Below are 21,581 nucleotides of genomic sequence, written 5' to 3' on the forward strand. Positions count from 1 at the left end.
TAACTTAGTTGTTGAAACCCAGGCAACATTCTAGTAAATCTCCTCTGTACTCTCTCTATTTTGTTGACATCCTTCCTATAATTGGGCGACCAAAATTGTACACCATACTCCAGATATGGTCTCACCAATGCCTTGTACAATTTTAACATTACATCCCAGCTTCTATACTCAATGCTCTGATTTATAAAGGCTAGCATACCAAAAGCTTTCTTTACCACCCTATCTATATGAGATTCCACCTTCAAGGAACTATGCACGGTTATACCCAGATCCCTCTGTTCAACTGTATTCTTCAATTCCCTACCATTTACCATGAACGTCCTATTTTGATTTGTCCTCCATGTTCTCCCGTAATAATGCTGCCTGACCCGTTGAGTTACTCCAGCACTATGTCCCTTCCCTAGATGGGGAATACAGGGCGGGCAATGTGGGAACGCCGCAAAACTAAAGCGGAAACCTCATACAATTAAATCATTGCCTTTCGTTCAACCACAAGACACAAGCAGGGTCCCGACCTGAAACATCATCTGTCCTCCATTAGTTTGAAGAAGGGTTCCAACCCAAAATGTCACCTGTCCAAAAGGCAGACACAACAAGCCGGAGTAACTCAGCGGGACTGGGAGCATCTCTGGAGAGAAGGAATGGGTGACATTTTGGATCGAGACCGTCTGTAGACTTAGAAACATAGAAAATAGGTGCCGGAGTAGGCCATTCGGCCCTTCGAGCCTGCACCGCCATTCAATATGATCATGGCTGATCACCCAACTCAGTATCCCGTACCTGCCTTCTCTCCATACCCCCTGATCCCCTTGGCCACAAGGGCCACATCTAACTCCCTCTTAAATATAGCCAATGAACTGTGGCCTCAACTACCCTCTGTGGCAGAGAGTTCCAGAGATTCGCCACTCTGAAGAGCTATCGGGAATATTGATGTGTGGCAGAGAATGGCTGCAGGGTTCCCAACCTGGGGTAAATTTCGCCCCCAGGGGGTACATTCTGCCTACTCAGGGGGTATATTTGTTGATTCTGGATCTGTACATATTTATTTCTCATCGACTGGACTGTGTTTGGTTCAGGTATACCGGTATCTGTTCATCATTAGTTGTTCATATTAAAGTTGCCAGGGGTAAACGGGACGAAAAAGGTTGGGAACCGCTGGCCGAAAGGTTGCTGTGTTGTACAGCGATCCAACCCTTAGTCATGCTGCAGTTTCACACTGCGCTGTACAGCCACACAGTGTCTTAACCCTATCATTAACCTGGAACCTGCAGCCTCCACAACACCAATGGGAGGAGAAGACAAATCAGGCAGAACTCACGGTAAGTCAGCCACCACCTCCGGGCCCATTTGCAGGATGTCCTTCCGGAAGGTTCCAGGCCTCCCGCTGAGCTCCTTGACGATGCACTTACGCTGCAAGAGATGAAGGGTGGAGCTGGGTTTAGAGCGGAGGGGTTCGGTGGTTGTTAGAAAAAGCAGGCACTCCCGGCTGTGGGCTGGAGAGGATAGGGGTCACGTTTAGATTTCAGGGACACAGCATTTTAGATGCTAGAGACACAGGCCCTTCAGCCCACAGAGTCCATGCTGACCACCTGGTCACACAAGTCCCACTTCCACATCCATTCCCTGTACACTAGAGGCAGTTTACAGAGGACAATTAGCCTGCAGGTATTTGGGACGTGGGAGGAAACTGGAGCACCTGGAGGAAACCCACGTGGTCACAGGGAGAACGTGCAAACTCCACACCGACAGCAAGGTACACATTTTAAAATGTATTAACATTCTTTGAGATGAAACATTTCCATCTCTGACTGAACAGTACACACAAGCACCTGCAGTCGGCATAGAAGTTGTGAATTTGTGGAATTCCCTGCCACAGAGGGCAGTGGAGTGGATTTAAGAGAGAGTTAGATAGAGCTCTAGGGGCTAGTGGAGTCAAGGGATGTGGGGAGAAGGCAGGCACGGGTTATTGATTGGGGACGATCAGCCATGATCACATTGAATGGCGGTACTGGCTCGAAGGGCCGAATGGCCTCATCCTGCATCTATTTTCTATGTTTCTAACCCGGGGTCTCTAACGTTGTAACTCTACCACAGCGCCACCGTGTGGTGGCCAGAGCCACTGAACCGCGAGCCCGCTGCCACATACCAGAGGCTGCCCGATTCCACCGTGCAGGCCGCTGAGGAACCTGACCCTCGCCAGGAACTCCGACTCGCTGGTCTGCTGCCGGACGGTGTCGCAGTCTGCACCTCTGGCCACGTTCCCCAGAGACCTGGGGGGCGGAAAGGAAAGCAGAGCCGGCTTAGAGACCCCCCATCGATGGCGGGCGCGAGGCAAAGCCAACGCAGCAACGAAAATGCAAGTTTGGCCTTCAGACCAGAAGGGGGCGATGAGAGGCTGTTCCGTGGGTCACCCTCTCTACCCCCTGAGCTGGTACCCCTACACCTCCAAGATGGCGGCCAACGCAAGCGACAAGCGCTAATCACGGGCGTGAATCTGCAATCACGCATTATAATCGCTCCTCTCTTTTAAATCTGAACTCCTTTGTAGCGAATGGTATGTTAGCTTTCATTGCAAAAGGATTTGAGTATAGGAGCAGAGAGGTTCTACTGCAGTTGTACAGGGTCTTGGTGAGACCACACCTGGAGTATTGCGTACAGTTTTGGTCTCCAAATATGAGGAAGGACATTATTGCCATAGAGGGAGTGCAGAGACAGTTCACCAGACTGATTCCTGGGATGTCAGGACTGTCTTATGAAGAAAGACTGGATAGACTTGGTTTATACTCTCTAGAATTTAGAAGACTGAGAGGGGGTCTTATAGAAACTTACAAAATTCTTAAGGGGTTGGACAGGCTAGATGCAGGAAGATTGCTCCCGATGTTGGGGAAGTCCAGGACAAGGGGTCACAGCTTAAGAATAAGGGGGAAATCCTTTAAAACTGAGATGAGAAGAACTTTTTTCACACAGAGAGTGGTGAATCTCTGGAACTCTCTGCCACAGAGGGTAGTTGAGGCCAGTTCATTGGCTATATTTAAGAGGGAGTTAGATGTGGTCCTTGTGGCTAAAGGGATCAGGGGGCATGGAGAGAAGGCAGGTATGGGATACTGAGTTGGATGATCAGCCATGATCATATTGAATGGCGGTGCAGGCTCGAAGGGCCGAATGGCCTACTCCTGCACCTAATTTCTATGTTTCTAGACTGTGGACGGCCCGATTGTAATCGTGTATTGTCTTTCCCCTGGCAACAACAAAAGATTTTCCTGTACCTCGGTACCACGTGACAACGAACTAAACTGAACTGAACCGGAAGGTTCCCAATCCCCACCTCCCCCAAACCGATGTCCCCTGCATAGTACTGGGAGAGACCTGCACTGTTGACGATGTCCTCTGTCTGATGAAACCTTCAACTGAGAGAGTGCACTGCAGAAAGAATTCTTACTGGTTGCATCATGGCCTGGTACGGCAATTGCGACACGGGGGCGCGAGAGGCTGCAACGAGTGGTGAACTCGGCCCAGTCCATCACAAGCACAGCCCCTCCCCTCCATCGAAAGGCCATTCTTGCTATTGAGGGAGTGCAGCGTAGGTTTACAAGGTTAATACCCGGGATGGCGGGACTGTCGTATGCTGAGAGAATGGAGCGGCTGGGCTTGTACACTCTGGAGTTTAGAAGGATGAGAGGGTATCTCATTGAAACATATAAGATTGTTAAGGGCTTGGACATGCTAGAGGCAGGAAACATGTTCCTGATGTTGGGGGAGTCCAGAACCAGGGGCCACACACAGTTTAAGAATAAGGAGCAAGCCATTTAGAACGGAGACGAGGAAACACTTTTTCTCACAGAGAGTGGTGAGTTTGTGGAATGTTCTGCCTCAGAGGGCGGTGGAGGCCGGTTCTCTGGATGCTTTCAAGAGAGCTAGATGGGGCTCTTAAAAATAGCGGAGTCAGGGGATATGGGGAGAAGGCAGGAACGGGGTACTGATTGGGGATGATCAGCCGTGATCACATTGAATGGCGGTGCTGGCTCGAAGGGCCAAATGGCCTACTCCCGCACCTATTGTCTATTGTCCATCATGAGCACAGCCCTCCCCTCCATCCAAAGCATCGACTGTACATAAGGTGCATCTATCATCAAGGGCACCCACTCATCTGGGCCGTTTCTCCTTCTTGCTGCTACCAGAGGTACAGAAGCTCAGACAAGACACACCAGGTAAAGCTCATTTCCTGCAACCATCAGGTCCTCGAACCAAGCAGATATTTTTACAGTGGAGGCTGACAGATGCGTGATTAGTAATGACTTCGGGGGGTTGTGCGGGGAAGGCCGGAGAATGGGGGTTTAAGAAGGAACTGTGCAGATGCTGGAGAATCGAATGTAGACCAAAATGCTGGAGAAACTCAGCGGGTGCAGCGGCGTCTATGGAGCGAAGAAAATAGGCAACGTTTCGGGCCGAGGCCCCTCTTCAGACGGGGAAAGATAGATCAGCCATGATCGAATGGCAGTGTCGGCATGATGGGCCGAATGGCCTAATTTTGCACCTAGAGCACTCGTGAACTCTAATCCTACCCTTGCAACTGAATACTACAGACCGCCTCTTAGAAGCATAGAAAATAGGTGCAGGAGTAGGCCATTCGGCCCTTCGAGCCTGCACCGCCATTCAATATGATCATGGCTGATCATCCAACTCAGTATCCTGCACCTGCCTTCTCTCCATACCCCCTGATCACTTTAGCCACATCTAACTCCCTCTTAAATATAGCACTATTGTGGACTTGTTGTCACGTGGTATTTTGCATTATGATGGATTTTTTGCAGTTATTTTAATTCTCTTGTAGGACTCGTGTAATCTGTTTCTGCATGTTGTCCAAGTTTATGTTCCTGAGGCTGCTGTAAGCAGGATTTTCATCATTCCCGCATCTCACCTTATGGTGAGGGTCGCCAACTCTCTCACTCCCAAATAAGGGACAAATATGGGACCCCGACGGCAATTCGTTGACCGACTCGGCCGTGGCTGGGCAGGTGCTGGACTGCACACAAAGCCCAGCCGGCGGGCCAGCTGAGGAGTTTTGGCACTCATGAACCGATGGTCGGCCACGAGAAGGAGGGGTGGTAGTGTCTGGGAAACGGCAAACGTTTTAAAATCGAACTCAGGTATTTCTACTCACAGAAAGGAATCGTTTGTTACATTTGACACTCCCTGAAGCCTCTTGAAAATAAACCGTGCCTGAAACAGAAAGAGAGGTCAGGTCAAGTCAAGTCAAGTTTATTTGTCACATACACATACGAGATGTGCAGTGAAATGAAAGTGGCAATGCTCGCGGACTTTTGTGCAAAATACAAACAACAAAACAACCAAACAAATTATAAACACAATCATAACACACATATTCTTTTACATAATAAATAATAGAAGGAAAAACGTTCTGTAGAGTTAGTCCCTGGTGAGAAAGGCGTTTACAGTCCGAATTGCCTCTGGGAAGAAACTCCTTCTCAACCTCTCCGTTCTCACCGCATGGCAACGGAGGCGTTTGCCTGACCGTAGCGGCTGGAACAGACCGTTGCAGGGGTGGAAGAGGTCTCTCATGATTTTGTTTGCTCTGGAGTTGCACCTCCTGTTGTATAGTTCCTGCAGGGGGGTGAGTGAAGTTCCCATAGTGCGTTCGGCCGAACGCACTACTCTCTGCAGAGCCTTCTTGTCCTTGGCAGAGCAATTCCCGAACCAGATGGTAATGTTCCCGGACAAGATGCTTTCCACCGCCGCTGCGTAGAAGCACTGTAGGATCCTCTGAATTTCCTCAATTGCCTGAGGTGGTAAAGACGCTGCCTTGCCTTACTCACCAGTGCTGAGGCGTGTGATGACCATGTCATATCCTCAGAGATGTGGACTCCCAGATATTTAAAACAGTTCACCCTATCCACAGGATCCCCATTTATACTCAATGGAGTGTACGTCCTCGGATGATGTGCCCTCCTAAAGTCCATGATCAGCTCCTTCGTTTTTTTGATGTTCAGGTTGATGACAAAGTAACCATGTAATGTTATACTGGACTTTCACCGAACCTGACTCCTCATGTAAATGTAATACACGGCTCTAGACCAGCGTTCTCCACCTACACCCTCAATCTCAAGACTCCAGGAGAGGGAGTCATGTTGCAGAGATGGTCAGCACAGAAAAAGATCCACTCCAACCATCTTGCCCACCCACGCCAATCCCATTGCCCCACAATAAGGCCACATCCCCGATGTATGGTATGTAGGAAGAAACTGCAGATGCTGGCTTAAGAGAGATCCAAAATGCTGGAGCAACTCAGTAGGTCAGTCAGCATCTCTGGAGAAGGGTTGAAGAAAGGGTCCCAACCCAAAACGGCGCCTATTCCTTTTCTCCAGAAATGCTGAAGTAACTCAGCGGGACAGGCAGCATCTCTCCAGTCCTTTCCTCCAGAGATGCTGCCTGTCCTGCTAAGTTACTCCAGCATTTTGTGTCTACCTGGTCAATACAAAAGGTGGTGCAAAAGGACAAAGTAACAGCAGGTCAGGCAGCATCTCTGGAGAACATGGATTGGTGATATTCTAGGTCGAGTCCCTTCTCCAGTCTGAAGAAGGTGGCGCAGCGGTAGAGTTGCTGCCTAAAACCCCTGTCCCACGGTACGAGTCCATTCCAAGAGCTCTCCCTAGTTTGCCCTGCATCAAATTTCCAATGGGATTTTGATGCTGCAAACTGTGTCTTCTGGAGTAGATTGTATTGTCAAAACTGAAGTCTATCTTCACTCAGCGGGAGAGTGAACAAAGGCTGGCAGAGAGAAGAGGCCACAGCAGAAACCCTGCACTGTGGTGGAATGTGCTTAGTTTTAGTGTTTAGAGATGCAGCACGGAAACAGGCCCTTCGGCCCAACAACTCCCTGTTGACTAGTGATTCCCGTAGACTAGCACTATCCTACACACTGGGAGAAATTTACAATTTTTACCGAAGCCAATTAGCCTACAAACCTGTATGTCTCTAGAGTGTGGGAGCACCTGGAGAAAACCCACGAGGTCGCAGACAGGTACAAACTCCATACAGACAGCACCAGTAGCCAGGATCGATCCCAGGTCTCTGTAAGGTGCTGTAAGGCAAGTAATTCTACCGCTGTGCCACCACTCAGCTCACCAACCTGGTGCAGGGACCAGCTCCAATCCCCGAAGAGGCTGCGGTTTCTCAGGAAGGTCTCCGGATCAAAGGCGAGGTCTTTCAAGGGGACAAATGGAATCAGGCAGCCGAAACGAGCGAAATGCCGCCTGCCGTCACTCTCCACGCTCTGCAGAAGAACCAACAATTAATGCCCAGGTCAAAGACCGGCGAAGTCTCAACGCCACCGTGAATAAGATCGACACACACTTATATAACATATGACAATTACAGCACGGAAACGGGCCATCTCGGCCCTTCCAGCCCGTGCCGAACACTTACTCTCACCTAGTCCCATCTGCCTGCATTAAACTTGCGTTTAATTGTCATATGTAACATTAACGGAACAATGAAATTCTTACTTGCAGCAGCACAACAGGCCTGTAAACAGAATTCACACAGAAAATATAACACAACAAAAATTCAATACCTTCTTAACCCCAAACTGGTCATTCATAAGCCGGGTTTCCATGCTACAGTATTAGACCCCCCCCCCACCCCCACCCCATCCCTTTATCTCCTTTCTTTTGTCCCACTGTAGTTACCTGTATGTAAAATGACACTAGCACTGAACTGTATACAACAATGTATTTCACTGTACCTAGCTACATGTGTCACATAAAGTGCCGTACCATACCATCTCCTGTAGCCAAAGCACATTTATACATCCCGGGGAATTAACTGTGGAAGTGCAACAATGTCATAGAAGCAGAATTAGGCCATTCGGCCCATCGAGTCTACTCCGCCATTCAATCAATCATGGCTGATCTATCTTTCCCTCTCAACCGCATTCTCCCGTCTTCCGTCTTCTCCCCACAATCATAGGTTCATGTGATATGAGCAAAATTAGCCCATTCGGCCCATCAAGTCTACTCCGCCATTGAAGCATGGCTGATCTATCTCACACTCCCAAAGGGCCTGTCCCACTTTCACGACCTAATTCATGAGCTAATTCATGACCTTTTTTACTCGTGGACATTTTACATCAGGCTAGAAAAACGCCCCGACCTACTTGATGCCACGAGTACCTACGACCAGCATCACGACCTGCTACGACCTCGTGACGACCACGCTGCGAGTACGTCAAGGGCAAACGCGGCAGAGGTCGTGAATTAGGTCGTGAAAGTGGGACAAGCCCTTAACCCGATTCTCCTGCCTTCTCTCCGTAACCCCATGACACCCATACTAGTCAGGAATCCATCCACCTCTGCCTTAAACCATACACCATATATCTGTCCAAATGTCTATTGAAGGAGAAGGACAGCGGCAACACTTTGCATCTTAGCCAGCAAGCCGTGCGTTGGCCTTGACCACGAGCGTGGACCCTCAAGGCCGGTCTTACCCGGAGAGCCTCCAGAAGGACGGCCTTGTGGGCGGAGGAGAGGTGGGCCAGGAACGGGCGGAAGCACGAGCAGGCGCCGGCCAAGACCAGCGGAGGTAGGAGCCGCAGGGTGGACACATCCAGCCCCGGGAGCAGATGCCCGAGGTGGCAAATCACATCCACGGTCACCTGGAATAGCCAACAAGATCCACAGATCAGCATCAATACTTTAGTTTAGAGATACAGCACAGAAACAGGCCCTTCGGCCCACGGAGTCCACACCAACCAGCGATCCCTGCACACTAATGCCCCTGTCCCACTTAGGAAACCTGAACGGAAACCTCTGGAGACTTTGTGCCCCACCCAAGGTTTCCGTGCGGTTCCCGGAGGTTTTTGTCAGTCTCCCTACCTGCTTCCACTACCTGCAACCTCCGGCAACCACCTGCAACCTCCGGGAACCGCACGGAAACCTTGGGTGGGGCGCAAAGTCTCCAGAGGTTTCCGATCAGGTTTGTGGAATTCTCTGCCTCAGAGGGCGGTGGCGACAGGTTCTCTGGATGCTTTCAAGAGAGAGCTAGATAGGGCTCTTAAAAAATAGCAGAGTCAGGGGATATGGGGAGAAGGCAGGAACGGAGTACTGATTGGGGACGATCAGCCATGATCACACTAAATGGCGGTGCTGGCTCGAAGGGCAGAATGGCCTACTCCTGCACCTATTGTGCATTGTCTGTCCATAATAGAGTCATGGAACAGTAATGGAGTTCTAATAATCAAGGAGTCCAGATTATGTCAATGGGACCAACTCCAAGTTTGAATGAGACTGTTGGAATTCATGGGTCGAAGTTTCCAAAACAAAAGTTACAGCAAGGTTACCCGCCTCACACACACGCACAGCTTCTGTGATAGATCAAATATCACCTGCATTGAACAGAGATGCACCGAGCCTGGCACTGGAGAGGCAATGAAGGCCATTAAGAATATGTGACTCCACTGCTCAGCGCCAATTCCAACAGCGATGAGGGCATCACTTGTACCAAATTCCTCTATTCAAAAGCCAAAACAGAGAACGTGGGCGGAGACTTACGTTGATATCCTGGATCATTTCGGTCACAAGTTGATCAGCCTACAAAAAGTTAGCAAAAAGTAAAAATAATTGGGTAAGGATTGCATTACCAACTGGTTATTGCCTTGAATGAACTGAGTGTATGTTGTACAACGTTTGTTTATCCACTATTGCCTTGTCTTCTCTCCTTTAGAATTTTGTGTAATTCATGTATAATTTGTTCTGTGTGTTGTCCGAGTCTATTTGCCTGTGTTGTTGCTGCCAGTAAACTTTTGTCGCGCCCATTAAGGGGCTGTCCCACTGTGGGGACCTAATTTGCGAGCGTAGAAGAGAGAATGTTTGCGGTCGTATGGAGAACGTGCAAACTCCACCAAGTCAGCACTCGAACTCGGTGGCTGGAGTTTGTGAGCCAGCAGACTATTCATTTGCCTTGTCAAGTGGCCTGATCTGCTCCACCCGGTGACTAGCAGGGGCCATTCTTCCCCCCAGACTCTCCCTGCAAACCCCGACGCTCCTATCCCTGGACTCCCCCTACGGCAGACGGAGCGGGAGAACTGACCTGGGCAGCGGAGACGGGCGCCGCGCCGAGCCCCGACAGGACAGCGAGCCGCTGCCGGGCGGACAGGCTCTGCAGGAACGACGCTCCCAGTACGGGCAGGATCCCACCAACAGCCACCAGATCCTGATGGGCAAGGTTGCTGATGTTGAGTCCCCGGAGATGCATGGCCAAGAGGTGAGCCGCCTAAACCAAAGGAGAACATAGACCAGTGACGGGCAGCACACACAGCAGACCCACCAAGCCACAGGCATCATAGGGTGGTGAATCTGTGGAACTCATTGCCACAGAGGGCTGTGGAGGCCAAGTCAATGGATATTTTTAAGGCAGATTCTTGATTAGTACAGATGTCAGGGGTTATGGGGAGAAGAGGGAGAGATAGATCAGCCATGACTGAATGGCGGAGTAGACTTTAGTTTAGAGATAGCATGGAAACAGGCCCTTCGGCCCTCCGAGTCTGCGCCGACCAGCGATCCCCGTACACTAACACTATCCCACACACACACACACTAGGGACAATTTACATGTACACCAGGCCATTTAACCTACAAACCTGCACGTCTTTGGAGTGTGGGAGGAAACCGAAGATCTTGGAGAAAACCCACGCAGGTCACGGGGAGAACGTACAAACTGCGTGCAGACAGCGCCTGAAGTTGGGATTGAACACGGGTCTCCACCGCTGTATTTGCTGTAACAGTCCTGTCCGAGCTAATTCAATAGTTCTCCCGAGTTTCCCCCGATTCGAGAATTACTGTAATGGCCGCTCGTAGGTACTCGGGGCTCTCGTGGACATTTTTCAACATGTTACCTCGTTTCCCCGAGTACCTGCCGTTAACGTTACGAGCCGCTAAGAGACGTCCCCGAGCTCCGACGTACCCGCTGCGTACATTCTACGTGCTTACCATGAGTGTGATTTTTTAAAAACTCGGGAGAACTCTTGAATTACCCCGTACAGTGGGACAGCCCTTAGAAATTAGGTGCAGGAGTAGGCCATTCAGCCCTTCGAGCCTGCACCGCCATTCAATATGATCATGGCTGATCATCCAACTCAGTATCCCGTACCTGCCTTCTCTCCATACCCTCTGATCCCCTTAGCCACAAGGGCCACATCTAACTCCCTCTTAAATATAGCCAATGAACTGTGGCCTCAACTACCCTCTGCGGCAGAGAGTTCCAGAGATTCACCACTCTCTGTGTGAAAAAAGTTCTTCTCATCTCGGTTTTAAAGGATTTCCCCCTTATCCTTAAGCTGTGACCCCTTGTCCTGGACTTCCCCAACATCGGGAGCAATCTTCCTGCATCTAGCCTGTCCAACCCCTTAAGAATTTTGTAAGTTTCTATAAGATCCCCTCTCAATCTCCTAAATTCTAGAGAGTATAAACCAAGTCTATCCAGTCTTTCTTCATAAGACAGTCCTGACATCCCAGGAATCAGTCTGGTGAACCTTCTCTGTACTCCCTCTATGGCAATAATGTCCTTCCTCAGCTTTGGAGACCAAAACTGTACGAAATACTCCAGGTGTGGTCTCACCAAGACCCTGTACAACTGCAGTAGAACCTCCCTGCTCCTATACTCAAATCCTTAGTAATACCCTTAAGGCAGCAACTCTACCGCTGAGCCACCGTGCCGCCCGGAATATGTATTATGGGAAGATCTTCAGGGAACGCACTTGAGGAACTTTGATAATAATAATAATAATAATAATATTTATTTATATAGCACTTTTCAACAAAACCAGTATCTGAACCAAAGTGCTTTACAGAGATTGATTAAATTAATTGAACAGATCAATGCAATAAGTCCATACAAATCAAAAAAAGAGAGAAAAGAGAAAAAGAAAAAAGACACAGAAACAGTACACTATAGAAATCAACGTTGTCCCAGCCAGTGCAGAGCAATGCCGAGCACCAAGGGACACTCAGGTATCGAGGTACAATGAAAAGCTTTTGTTGCCTGCTAACCAGTCAGCAGAAAAACAATACAGGTACATGATTACAATCAATGCATTTACTGCGTACAGATACATGATGAGGGAATAACGTTTAGTGCAAGGTAAAGCCAGCAAAGTCCAAGTAAGGATAGTCCGAGGGGCATCAAAGAGGTGGGCTGGTTCCGCACTGCTCTGTGGTGGATACTCACTGTGCTGCTGGTATCGATGGTCCCATCCTTGATGCAGCTCAGGAGTGCTCTGGAGACCACGATCGCCTGTGGCTGGACAGCGAGCAGCAGCCGGAGGTCCTCCTGGCCAGAGAAGCAGACCAACCGTCCGAGCCTGGGAAAGGATGGAGACATGAGGAACCGCAGACTCTGGAATCATGAGCAGAACGCAAAGTGCTGGAGGAATTCTGCGGGGTGGGTTGGGCAGTAGAGTTGCTGCCTCGCTACAGCCAGGGACCCGGGTCCGATCCCGACTACGGATGCTGTCTGTGTGTCGTTGGTGGTGAGAGTGGCGAGTCTGTGGAATTCTCTGCTCCAGGGCGGTGGAGGCAGGTTCTCTGGATGCTTTCAAGAGAGAGCTAGATAGGGCTCTTAAATATAGCGGAGTCAGGGGATATGGGGAGAAGGCAGGAACGGGGTACTGATTGTGGATGATCAGCCATGATCACATTGAATGGCGGTGCTGGCTCGATGGGCCGAATGGCCTACTCCTGCACCTATTGTCTATTGTACATTCTCCCCGTGACCACGTGGGTTTTCTCCGGGCGCCCCGGTTTAGTTTCGCGAGAAAGCACGGAAACAGGCCCTTCGGCCCACCAGGTCTATGCTGACCAGCCATCCCCGCACACTAACACTATCGTACGTACACACTAACACTATCGTACGTACTTAGGGCCAATCAACCTACAAACCGGAGGTACACAAAAAAGCTGGAGAAACTCAGCGGGTGCAGCAGCATCTATGGAGCGAAGGAAATAGGCAACGTTTCGTCCCGAAACGTTGCCTATTTCCTTCGCTCCATAGATGCTGCTGCACCCGCTGAGTTTCTCCAGCTTTTTTGTGTACCTTCGATTCTCCAGCATCTGCAGTTCCTTCTTAACCTACAAACCTGCACGTCTTTGGAGTGTGTGAGGAAACGGAAGATCCCGGAGAAAACCCACGCAGGTCACGGGGAGAACGTGCAAACTCCGTACAGACAGCACCCGCAGTCAGGATCGGACCCAGGTCTCCGGGGCTGTGAGGCAGCAACTCTACCGCTGCCCCAGGCTCTCCAAAGAGGTCGATAGTAGTTCAGCGCTGCTCTCTAGTTGTGGTGGGAAGGTTCAGTTGCCTGATAACAGCTGGGAAGAAACTACCACTGAATCCGGAGGTGTGCGTTATTACACTTCCATACTGCAACTGCGGGTCTGGCGGACGGCGGCAGCGGGAGCCCGCGGGTCCCTGGAGGGAGACCGCTTTTCAGGGCTCTCGCAACGGCGGCTGCTCCCGCCCGAGTTGCGGGGTCGAAGAGCTCCTGGAGCGGGGCCTGACATCACCGCCCCGCGCGGCTTGGAATGGCCGCGGGACTCTGCGAGCGCACGCCGGGGGCTCTATCAAGACCCGGTGTGCGACCTCGCACCACCCGGCGTGGCTTTAATGGACAATCGCCATCGCCAGCCGGGGGCTTTGACCGTGACTCTGACATGGGGGGGGGGGGGGGGGGGGGGGGGGGGGGAGGGGGGGAGTGCAGTGGGGATATGTTTTTTTTGCCTTCCATCACAGCGATGTGATGGATGTTTATGTAAATTATGTTGTGTCTTGGGTCTATTTGTGTGTAATGTATGGCTGCAGAAACGGCATTTTGTTTGGACCTCAAGGGGTCCAAATGACAATTAAATTGAATCTTGAATCTTGAATACCTTTGGGCCCGCTGGGAGAGGGGAGAAGGCAGCCGCCCAAGATGTTATCGGGGTGGGGGGGGGGGGGGGGGGGGGGGTGGCGCGAGAAAAAAGGGGTCCCGGCAGGGGCGGGGGGCATTGAAAGAACGAAGAGCGACCATTGGGACCACATTGAACACTGTTTAACATTGTTTGGGCCTTATACATGGCGACTCTTTGCCTACTTTGTGTACGGTATGCAGAACAAAGAACTTCACCGTGACGTGCCACGTGTGTCGGTGAAGTTTCATTCACCCACAGCCAGGGCGTGGGGATGGATGGATGCCAGGGGGAGACTCTCGGCCGGGGGGGGGGGGGGGGGGGGGGGGGGGGGGTTACCTGTGCAGCTGCTCCCCTGTCAGGATGCTGCTGGAGTTGACGATGGTACGCAGGACGTGTCTGCCCCGGGGAAGGTCCAGGCTGCTGTTCCCAGCTCAGAGATCACCGAGGCCAACTGCAATGCGGGGGGGGGGAGAGAGGGGGGGGAGGGGGGAGAGAGAGAGAGGGGGGGAGAGAGAGGGAGGGAGAGGGAGGGAGAGAGAGAGAGAGAAGGGGGGAGAGAGGGAGGGGGGGAGAGAGAGGGAGGAGAGGGAGGGAATGGGAGAGAGAGGGAGGGGGAGAGAGAGAGAGAGAGGAGAGAGAGAGGGGGGGGGGAGAGAGAGAGAGAGGGAGAGAGAGAGAAGGGGGGGAGGAGGAGAGGAGGAGGGGGGAGAGAGGAAGGGGGGGGAGAGAGGAAGGGGGGAGAGAGGAAGGGGGGGAGAGAGGGAAGGGGGGAGAGAGGAAGGGGGGAGAGAGGAAGGGGGGAGAGAGGAAGGGGGGAGAGAGGGAAAGAGAGGAAGGGGGGAGAGAGGGGGGGGAGAGAGGGAAGGGGGGGGAGAGAGAGAGGGGGGGGGAGGGGAGTGAGGGAGAGAGGGGGAGAGAGAGGGGGGAGAGAGAGGGGGGAGAGAGAGAGAGAGAGAGGAGAGAGAGGAGGGAGAGAGAGAGTGGGGAGAGAGAGGGGGGGAGAGAGAGGGGGGGGGGGGGGAGAGAGAGGGGGGAGAGAGACAAGGACAGAAAGAGTGAGAGGCAGAGAGAGAGGGAGGGGAGAGGGGGGAGAGGAGAGGGGGGAGAGAGAGGGGGGGAGAGAGAAGGGGGGAGAGAGGGGGGAAGAGAGAGGGGGAGAGAGAGAGAGGGGGAGGAGGGGAGAAGGGATGGAGAGAGAGGGAGGGAGAGAGAAGGGGGGAGAGAGAGGGGGGGGGGGAGAGAGAGAGAAGGGGGAGGGGGGGCGAGAGGGGGGGGGAGGAGGGGGGGGGGGAGAGGGGGGGGAGAGGGGGGGGGAGAGAGGAAGGGGGGAGAGGAGAGAGGGAGTGGGGGAGACAGGGAGTGGGGGAGACAGGGAGTGGGGGAGAGAGGGGAGGGGAAGTAAAAAAGGGGAGGGGGGAGAAAAGGGGGAGGGGGGGGGGAGCGAGGGGGGGAGAGGGGGGAGAGGAGGGAGGGGAAGAAGAGAGGGAGTGGGAGAGAGAGGGGAACAAGGTCCCGAGGCAGGGTCATACATCTCTCCCAGTCCTGCCTGCATTCCCCTGCACACTGCACCTTCCCTAACCCCCTCCTCTCTTCTACCCCCCCCCGCCACCCTCCCCCCTCCAGGTAGGATTAATGGGCAGCATGGTCAGCACGGACTTCAAAGGCTGAAGGGCCTGATGATGCTGTGCTATCCCATTCTACGTGTGCCTCCCACCCACCACCCCCCTACCTCCCTCCCCTTCACTAGGGCCACTGTCTCCCATCCGCCCCCCCCAATATCCCACCACCTCTCACTCTGTTTGCCCTGCTACCACTCACTCTCACTCTCACTCTCTCGTTCCCTCTCTAACCTCCATTCTCCCTGCTCCCCTCCACCACTGCTCCTCACCTGCTTGGCCGTCAGCTGCTGAAGGTGGCAGGTTGGCAGGTAGGGCAGGAGGGGCTGGACGGAGGTGAGGAAGTGCGGGGGCCAAGAGCCCACCTGGCCAAAGGTGTTGCTCAGGAGCAGCCGCCTGGCGAAGGTCTTCTTCTGACTGGCCTTCATCTGGGGGCTGTGGTTCCGGATGGCAGACAAGCTGCAAGGGGAGAGAGGCACTGGTGAGATCTGCCTCCCCCTTCCCACCCGCTTCATCCCCCCTCCAGCTGCCCTCCACCATCCTGCCACCACACCCCCCCCTTGCTCACCCCACCCCCCCCTCGCCACCCCCCCACCCCAGCAACCCCCCCCACCCCCGCTCCCCCCCCCCCCCCCTCGCTCCCCACAACCACAGCAAACCCCCCCCTCGCTCCCCAACCCCCACGCATCCCCCCCCAGCAGCCACCCCCCCCATCCTGCCACTCACACCCCCCCGCTCCCCCCCACCCCCCCCCCCCCCCCCCCTCCAGCGCACAGCAACTCCCCACCCCCCCCCTCCCTGGCGCTCCGCCTCACCAACCCCCCCATGCATCAACCCCCCATCACACCGCACTTCATCCCCCCCCCACCGTGTATTGTGGTGGCACACCAACCCTAGACACAATCCCCCTCCAGGAGTACCCCCCCCCCCCCTTCGAGCCCCAGCACCGCCATTCAAAGTGTGGTGGGTTCATTTTGAATAGACCCCCTCATAGACAATAGGTGCAGGAGTAGGCCATTAGGCCCTTCGAGCCAGCACCGCCATTCAATGTGGCCATGGCTGATCATCCCCAATCAGTACCACGTTCCTGCCTTCTCCCCATATCCCCAAACCCCGCTATCTTTAAGAGCTATAACTCTCTCTTGAAAGTATCCAGAGAACCGGCCTTCTGAGGCAGAGAATTCCACAAACTCCCAACACAAAAAGTGTTTCCTCGTCTCCGTTCTAAATGGCTTACTCCTTATTCTTAAACTGTGTGGCTCCTGGTTCTGGACTCCCCCAACATCGGGAACATGTTTCCTGCCTCTAGCGTGCCCAAACCCTTAACAATCTTATATGTTTCAATAAGAATCCCTCTCATCCTTCTAAACTCCAGAGTGTACAAGCCCAGTCAACCCGTTCTTTCAACATAGGCCAGTCCCGCCATCCCGGGAATTAACCTTGTGAACCAACGCTGCACTCCCTCAATAGCAAGAATGTCCTTCCTCAGATTTGGAGACCAAAACTGTACACAGTTGTGTACACAATAATTTGGTATTGTACATGTCATTGTCAAGTGCTGCCCCCTCCCCCCCCCCCCCCCCCCCCCCCCCCGCACAGCCGGCTGGCCGGAGAGCTGAGGAGGGGGGGGGGGGAAAGAGTGTCCGAGGCTCGTCTGGCAGAACTCACACGCTGTCGTTCAGAAGCAGTGAGACCGGCAGACCCAGGATGTGGGAATCGGTCATGAAGGGGATGAATTGAGACAAGTCCACAAACAGGTCGGGGGTGAGCCGGGGAAACTTGTGCAGAAAGGAGGCGGTGAGAGTCTCCAGCGCTGGCTCATCCCTCTGGGAAACCTGGAGTGGGGGGGGGAACAAAAATCACGCAGGTCACCAGTCTGTAATTGTCACACATGCCAGCAATGTAACAGTGAAATTCGTCAGGGCCTGTCCACTTGGGCGTCATTTGCACGTCACACAGATGTTGCGCGTGAAGATTTTGTACCTCACAAAATCCCTGGGCGCCACGCACGACCACGCGCCACTGCCTACGTCACCACGCGCGCATCACGTGCGCGACGCAACACGCGCGTCGTGCATCGTTACGCGTAAATGTTGACGCGTGAATTACGGGCAAATGACGCCCAAGTGTGACAGGCCCTTTACGTGCTGCAGCCAAACAGACCCACTAACGCAATTTCTCACATGCATGATTTGTGTTTTTATAAAATAAAGCGCTTGTTCCTTTAAAACTCAACTTACGCGCTCATATTTTGGAATAATGCGCTCTAATTTACTGCCGACAACTTAAGGGCCTGTCCCACTGTACGAGGTAATTGAAGAGTTCTCCCGAGTTCTCCCCCGAGTCGAACTCGTGTAATGTACGTAGGAGCTCGTGGATGTCTTGTAGCGGCTCGTACGAGTAACGGCAGGTACTCGGGAAATCCGGTAAACTCGTGAAGTTTTTTCAACACTCTGAAAAATGTCCACCAGTGAAAAAATACTTGTGATGAAAAAAAATTGTTACTTTTTGCTCGTACGAGCCCCTACATACATTACACAAGCTCGAATCAGGGGAGAACTCGGTGGAATTCTTGAATTACCTTGTACAGTGGGACAGGCCCTTTCGTCACGTACAGGTTTAATTTCCGTGTTTTTGAAATACATGCTCCTAGGGGCAGCGCGGTGGCGCAGCGGTAGAGATGCTGCCTCACGGCACCAGAGACTCTGGTTCGATCCTGACTACGGGCGCTGTCTGTATGGAGTTTGTTCGTTCTCCTTGTGACCGCGTGGGTTTTCTCCGGGTGCTCCAGTTACTTCCCACCACACTCTAATGACGTACAAGTTTGATTGGCTTCAGTAAATTGTAAAATTGTCCCTAGTTTGTGTAGGCTAGTGATCGCCGGTCGGCAGGGACTCGGTGGGCCGAAGGGCCTGTTTCCACGCTGTATCTGTGAACTCGAAATAGGTGTCGGGAGGAACTGCAGATGCTGGTTTAAATCGAAGATGCTGGAGTAACTCAGCGGGACGGGCAGCATCTCGGGTCTCGACGTCACCCCCATTCCTTTTGCCTGTCCGATGCTGCCTGTCCCGCTGAGTTACTCCAGCAGTTTGTGTCTACCAAGGGAGTGGAAGATTGCAACCTTCATGTGGCCCGCCCTGTTTCGACTAATGCAATCAACTCGACGTGCACAAACAGGAGATCATATAGAGGAAGTTGTCCTACAACTTTAAGCTGTGCACGAACAAGTGCCTACCAACTGTAAATGAGTGACTACACATTGCCCACTCAGGTCACCCTCACACACCTGATCAATGCCCACCTGAAGTTGGCGCCAGCTCCTGTGCATGTGTGACAGCAGCTTCTTGACTGCGTCGCTTTCTGCCGACATCAGCAGCTTCCGAAAATTCTCCTGGGGCATCAGCAGGTACTCCTGGGAACAAGAACAATGCGAGGAGAGTCCATCCTCACTACGGTAGCCGAACGCACGCTTCCCACGCGCGCGGTGCCCGGGTTGGCGACAAGGACAGTTAAGGCAAAACTTGGGTGGTTTAGCTGGGACATGTTGGCCGGCGTGGGAAAGTTGGGCCGAAGGGCCTGTTTCCACACTGTATCACTCTGACTCTAGGACTCTACTGCTGGAGCGCCCGTGGTTCAGGGGAGACCTCATAGAAGGATCTAAAATTATGAGGGGCATTGTTATGGTAGACAGTCAGAACCTTTATCCCATTCCGTATCCGACCTCTCTGTCCTGGGTCTCCTCCATGGCCAGAGTGAGCAACACCGGAAATTGGAGGAACAGCACCTCATATTCCGCTTGGGCTGTCTGCATCCTGGGGGCATGAACATTGAATTCTCCCAATTTTGTTAGCCCTTGCTGTCTCCTCCCCTTCCTATCTCTCCCCCAGCCCTCGGGCTCCTCCTCCTCCCTTTTCCTTTCTCCTCCCCCCCCCCACACATCAGTCTGAAGAAGGGTTTCGGCTCGAAACGTCGCCTATTTCCTTCGCTCCATAGATGCTGCCTCACCCGCTGAGTTTCTCCAGCATTTTTGTCTACCTTTATCCCATTGTGCTTCAAGGTGAGCGGGGCAAAGTTTAAAGGAGATGCGTGCGGCAAGTTTTATTTTATACACAGAGCTGTGGACGAGTGGGAAAGTCACCAGGGGGAGGCAGATACAATCATGAGGCTTAAGCAGCTTTTTAGATAGGGACATGGATATACAAGGGAATGGAAGGATATGGATTGCTTGTAGGTAGATTACTTTTGGGTCAGGTCGGGGGGAGTTCCTCCCCACGCCACGGGTACCATGTAATCGTGTGCCATCGGAGAAAACCCACGCAGGTCACGGGGAGAGAACGTACAAACTCCATACAGACAGTCTACCGCTGCCCCACCATGACTGCACCTAACGGTGGGAAAGGGATCAACTGTTCGTTAAACGTGAAACCTTTCCGTCAACAACCCAGATTTGTCCCACATTGCCACCCTGAGCACTAAAGCACTTCCAGACTTCCCAAGCTCTGCACGGAATATTTTTCTTTCAAGAAATATCTAGGTACCTGAAAGAGAACTGGCAGAACTGGAGAATCATCCTCATTCTCTAGCAGATCCCAGAGCAATGGCTGAGGAGACAAAGCAGGCGAGGTTACTTTGCTTCGTAGAGAAACATGGACATTATCCGACACTATTTGTGGGATCTTGCTGTGTGCTAATTGGTATAACATTACCTGTACTGCAAGTGGTCTGCACTACAAGAAAAATTCACTGACAGCAAGATACAATGGGAAATATACAAAGTGCTGTAGTCATGCAAGATTTATATGGCAATCAATTTACCTACAAAGGCAACAGCACAGAAATATTAATAAAGGGGCTAAACTTCAGAGAATCAGTCTGATATTAATTTAGTTTAGAGATACTATGGAAACAGGCCCTTCAGCCCACAGAGTCCACAATAGACAATGGGTGCAGGAGTAGGCCATTCGGCCCTTCGAGCCAGCACGGCCATTCAATGTGATCATGGCTGATCATCCCCAATCAGTACCCCGTTCCTGCCTTCTCCCCATATCCCCTGACTCCGCTATTTTTAAGAGCTCTATCTAACTCTCTCTTGGAAGCATCCAGAGAACCTGCCTCCACCGCCCTCTGAGGCAGAGAATTCCACACTCACCACTCTCTGTGAGAAAAAAAGTGTTTCCTCGTGTCCGTTCTAAATGGCTTACCCCTTATTCTTAAATTGTGCGGCCACTGGTTCTGGACTCCCCCAACATCGGGAACATGTTTCCTGCCTCTAGCGTGTCCAAGCCCTTAACAATAATATGTTTCAATGAGATCCCCTCTCTCTCTAGCCCTCTCTCTCTCTCACACCCCAAACATCACTCAGCCACTCACGTTTGTTCAAATGTCATCCCATTTTCTCATCCACTCCCTAGGAGATAATTTACAGAGGCCAACAGACTGGCAAACCTGCACGTCTTTGGGACATGGGAGGAAGCGAGCGCCCGGAGGAACCCCACACAGCCACAGGGAGGAGGTGCAATCTCCACACACACACACACACAGACAACGCCCGAGGTCAGGATTGAACCCGGGTCTCTGGTGCTGTGAGATGTTCTACACTCTGCGCCACTCCAAACGTATCCCAAACTCCACCTTCCTGCAAAACATTTAAACCCTTTAGACCAACAAGATTTCTTTGCCATATTTTGTGTCCATTACAATAATAAACCATATAACCATATTGCCAATAGATAGAGTAGAGAGACGGCACTTTTATTCCTGGATGTCAGGACCGTCTTATGAAGAAAGACGGAAACTTGCAGCATACTCTCTAGAATTAGGAGATTGACCATACATAGAAACTTACAAAATTCAAGGGGTTGGACAGGCAGATGCAGGAAGATTGTTCACAATGTGGGGAAGTCCACCCAGCAAGGGGTCACAGCTTATGGATAAGGGGGAAATCCTTTAAAACCGAGTGAGGAGTCTCTTCCCTCCACTTGGTGAATCTCTGGAACTCTCTGCCACA

The 21,581-nt window shown here is 52.2% G+C and overlaps 1 protein-coding gene across 1 annotated transcript in view; it reads right to left on the reverse strand.

Annotated features, from left to right (window-relative positions):
• Positions 1 to 21,581, reverse strand: part of LOC129713606 (stereocilin-like) — a 51,850-nt gene that overhangs the window by 21,918 nt on the left and 8,351 nt on the right. The window contains exons 7-18 of the mRNA XM_055662795.1: positions 20,113 to 20,175; positions 18,861 to 18,986; positions 17,243 to 17,409; positions 15,847 to 16,033; positions 12,241 to 12,408; positions 10,105 to 10,287; positions 9,567 to 9,605; positions 8,504 to 8,671; positions 7,148 to 7,291; positions 5,162 to 5,220; positions 2,147 to 2,270; positions 1,319 to 1,410 (exon numbers count right to left, since the gene is read on the reverse strand). Coding sequence (XP_055518770.1) covers positions 1,319 to 1,410; positions 2,147 to 2,270; positions 5,162 to 5,220; positions 7,148 to 7,291; positions 8,504 to 8,671; positions 9,567 to 9,605; positions 10,105 to 10,287; positions 12,241 to 12,408; positions 15,847 to 16,033; positions 17,243 to 17,409; positions 18,861 to 18,986; positions 20,113 to 20,175 — 1,520 coding nt within the window. The remainder of the gene's footprint in view (positions 1 to 1,318; positions 1,411 to 2,146; positions 2,271 to 5,161; positions 5,221 to 7,147; positions 7,292 to 8,503; positions 8,672 to 9,566; positions 9,606 to 10,104; positions 10,288 to 12,240; positions 12,409 to 15,846; positions 16,034 to 17,242; positions 17,410 to 18,860; positions 18,987 to 20,112; positions 20,176 to 21,581) is intronic.

The sequence above is a fragment of the Leucoraja erinacea genome, chromosome 36, assembly GCF_028641065.1.
Source record: "Leucoraja erinacea ecotype New England chromosome 36, Leri_hhj_1, whole genome shotgun sequence".
In the NCBI taxonomy this organism is placed as follows: domain Eukaryota; kingdom Metazoa; phylum Chordata; class Chondrichthyes; order Rajiformes; family Rajidae; genus Leucoraja; species Leucoraja erinaceus.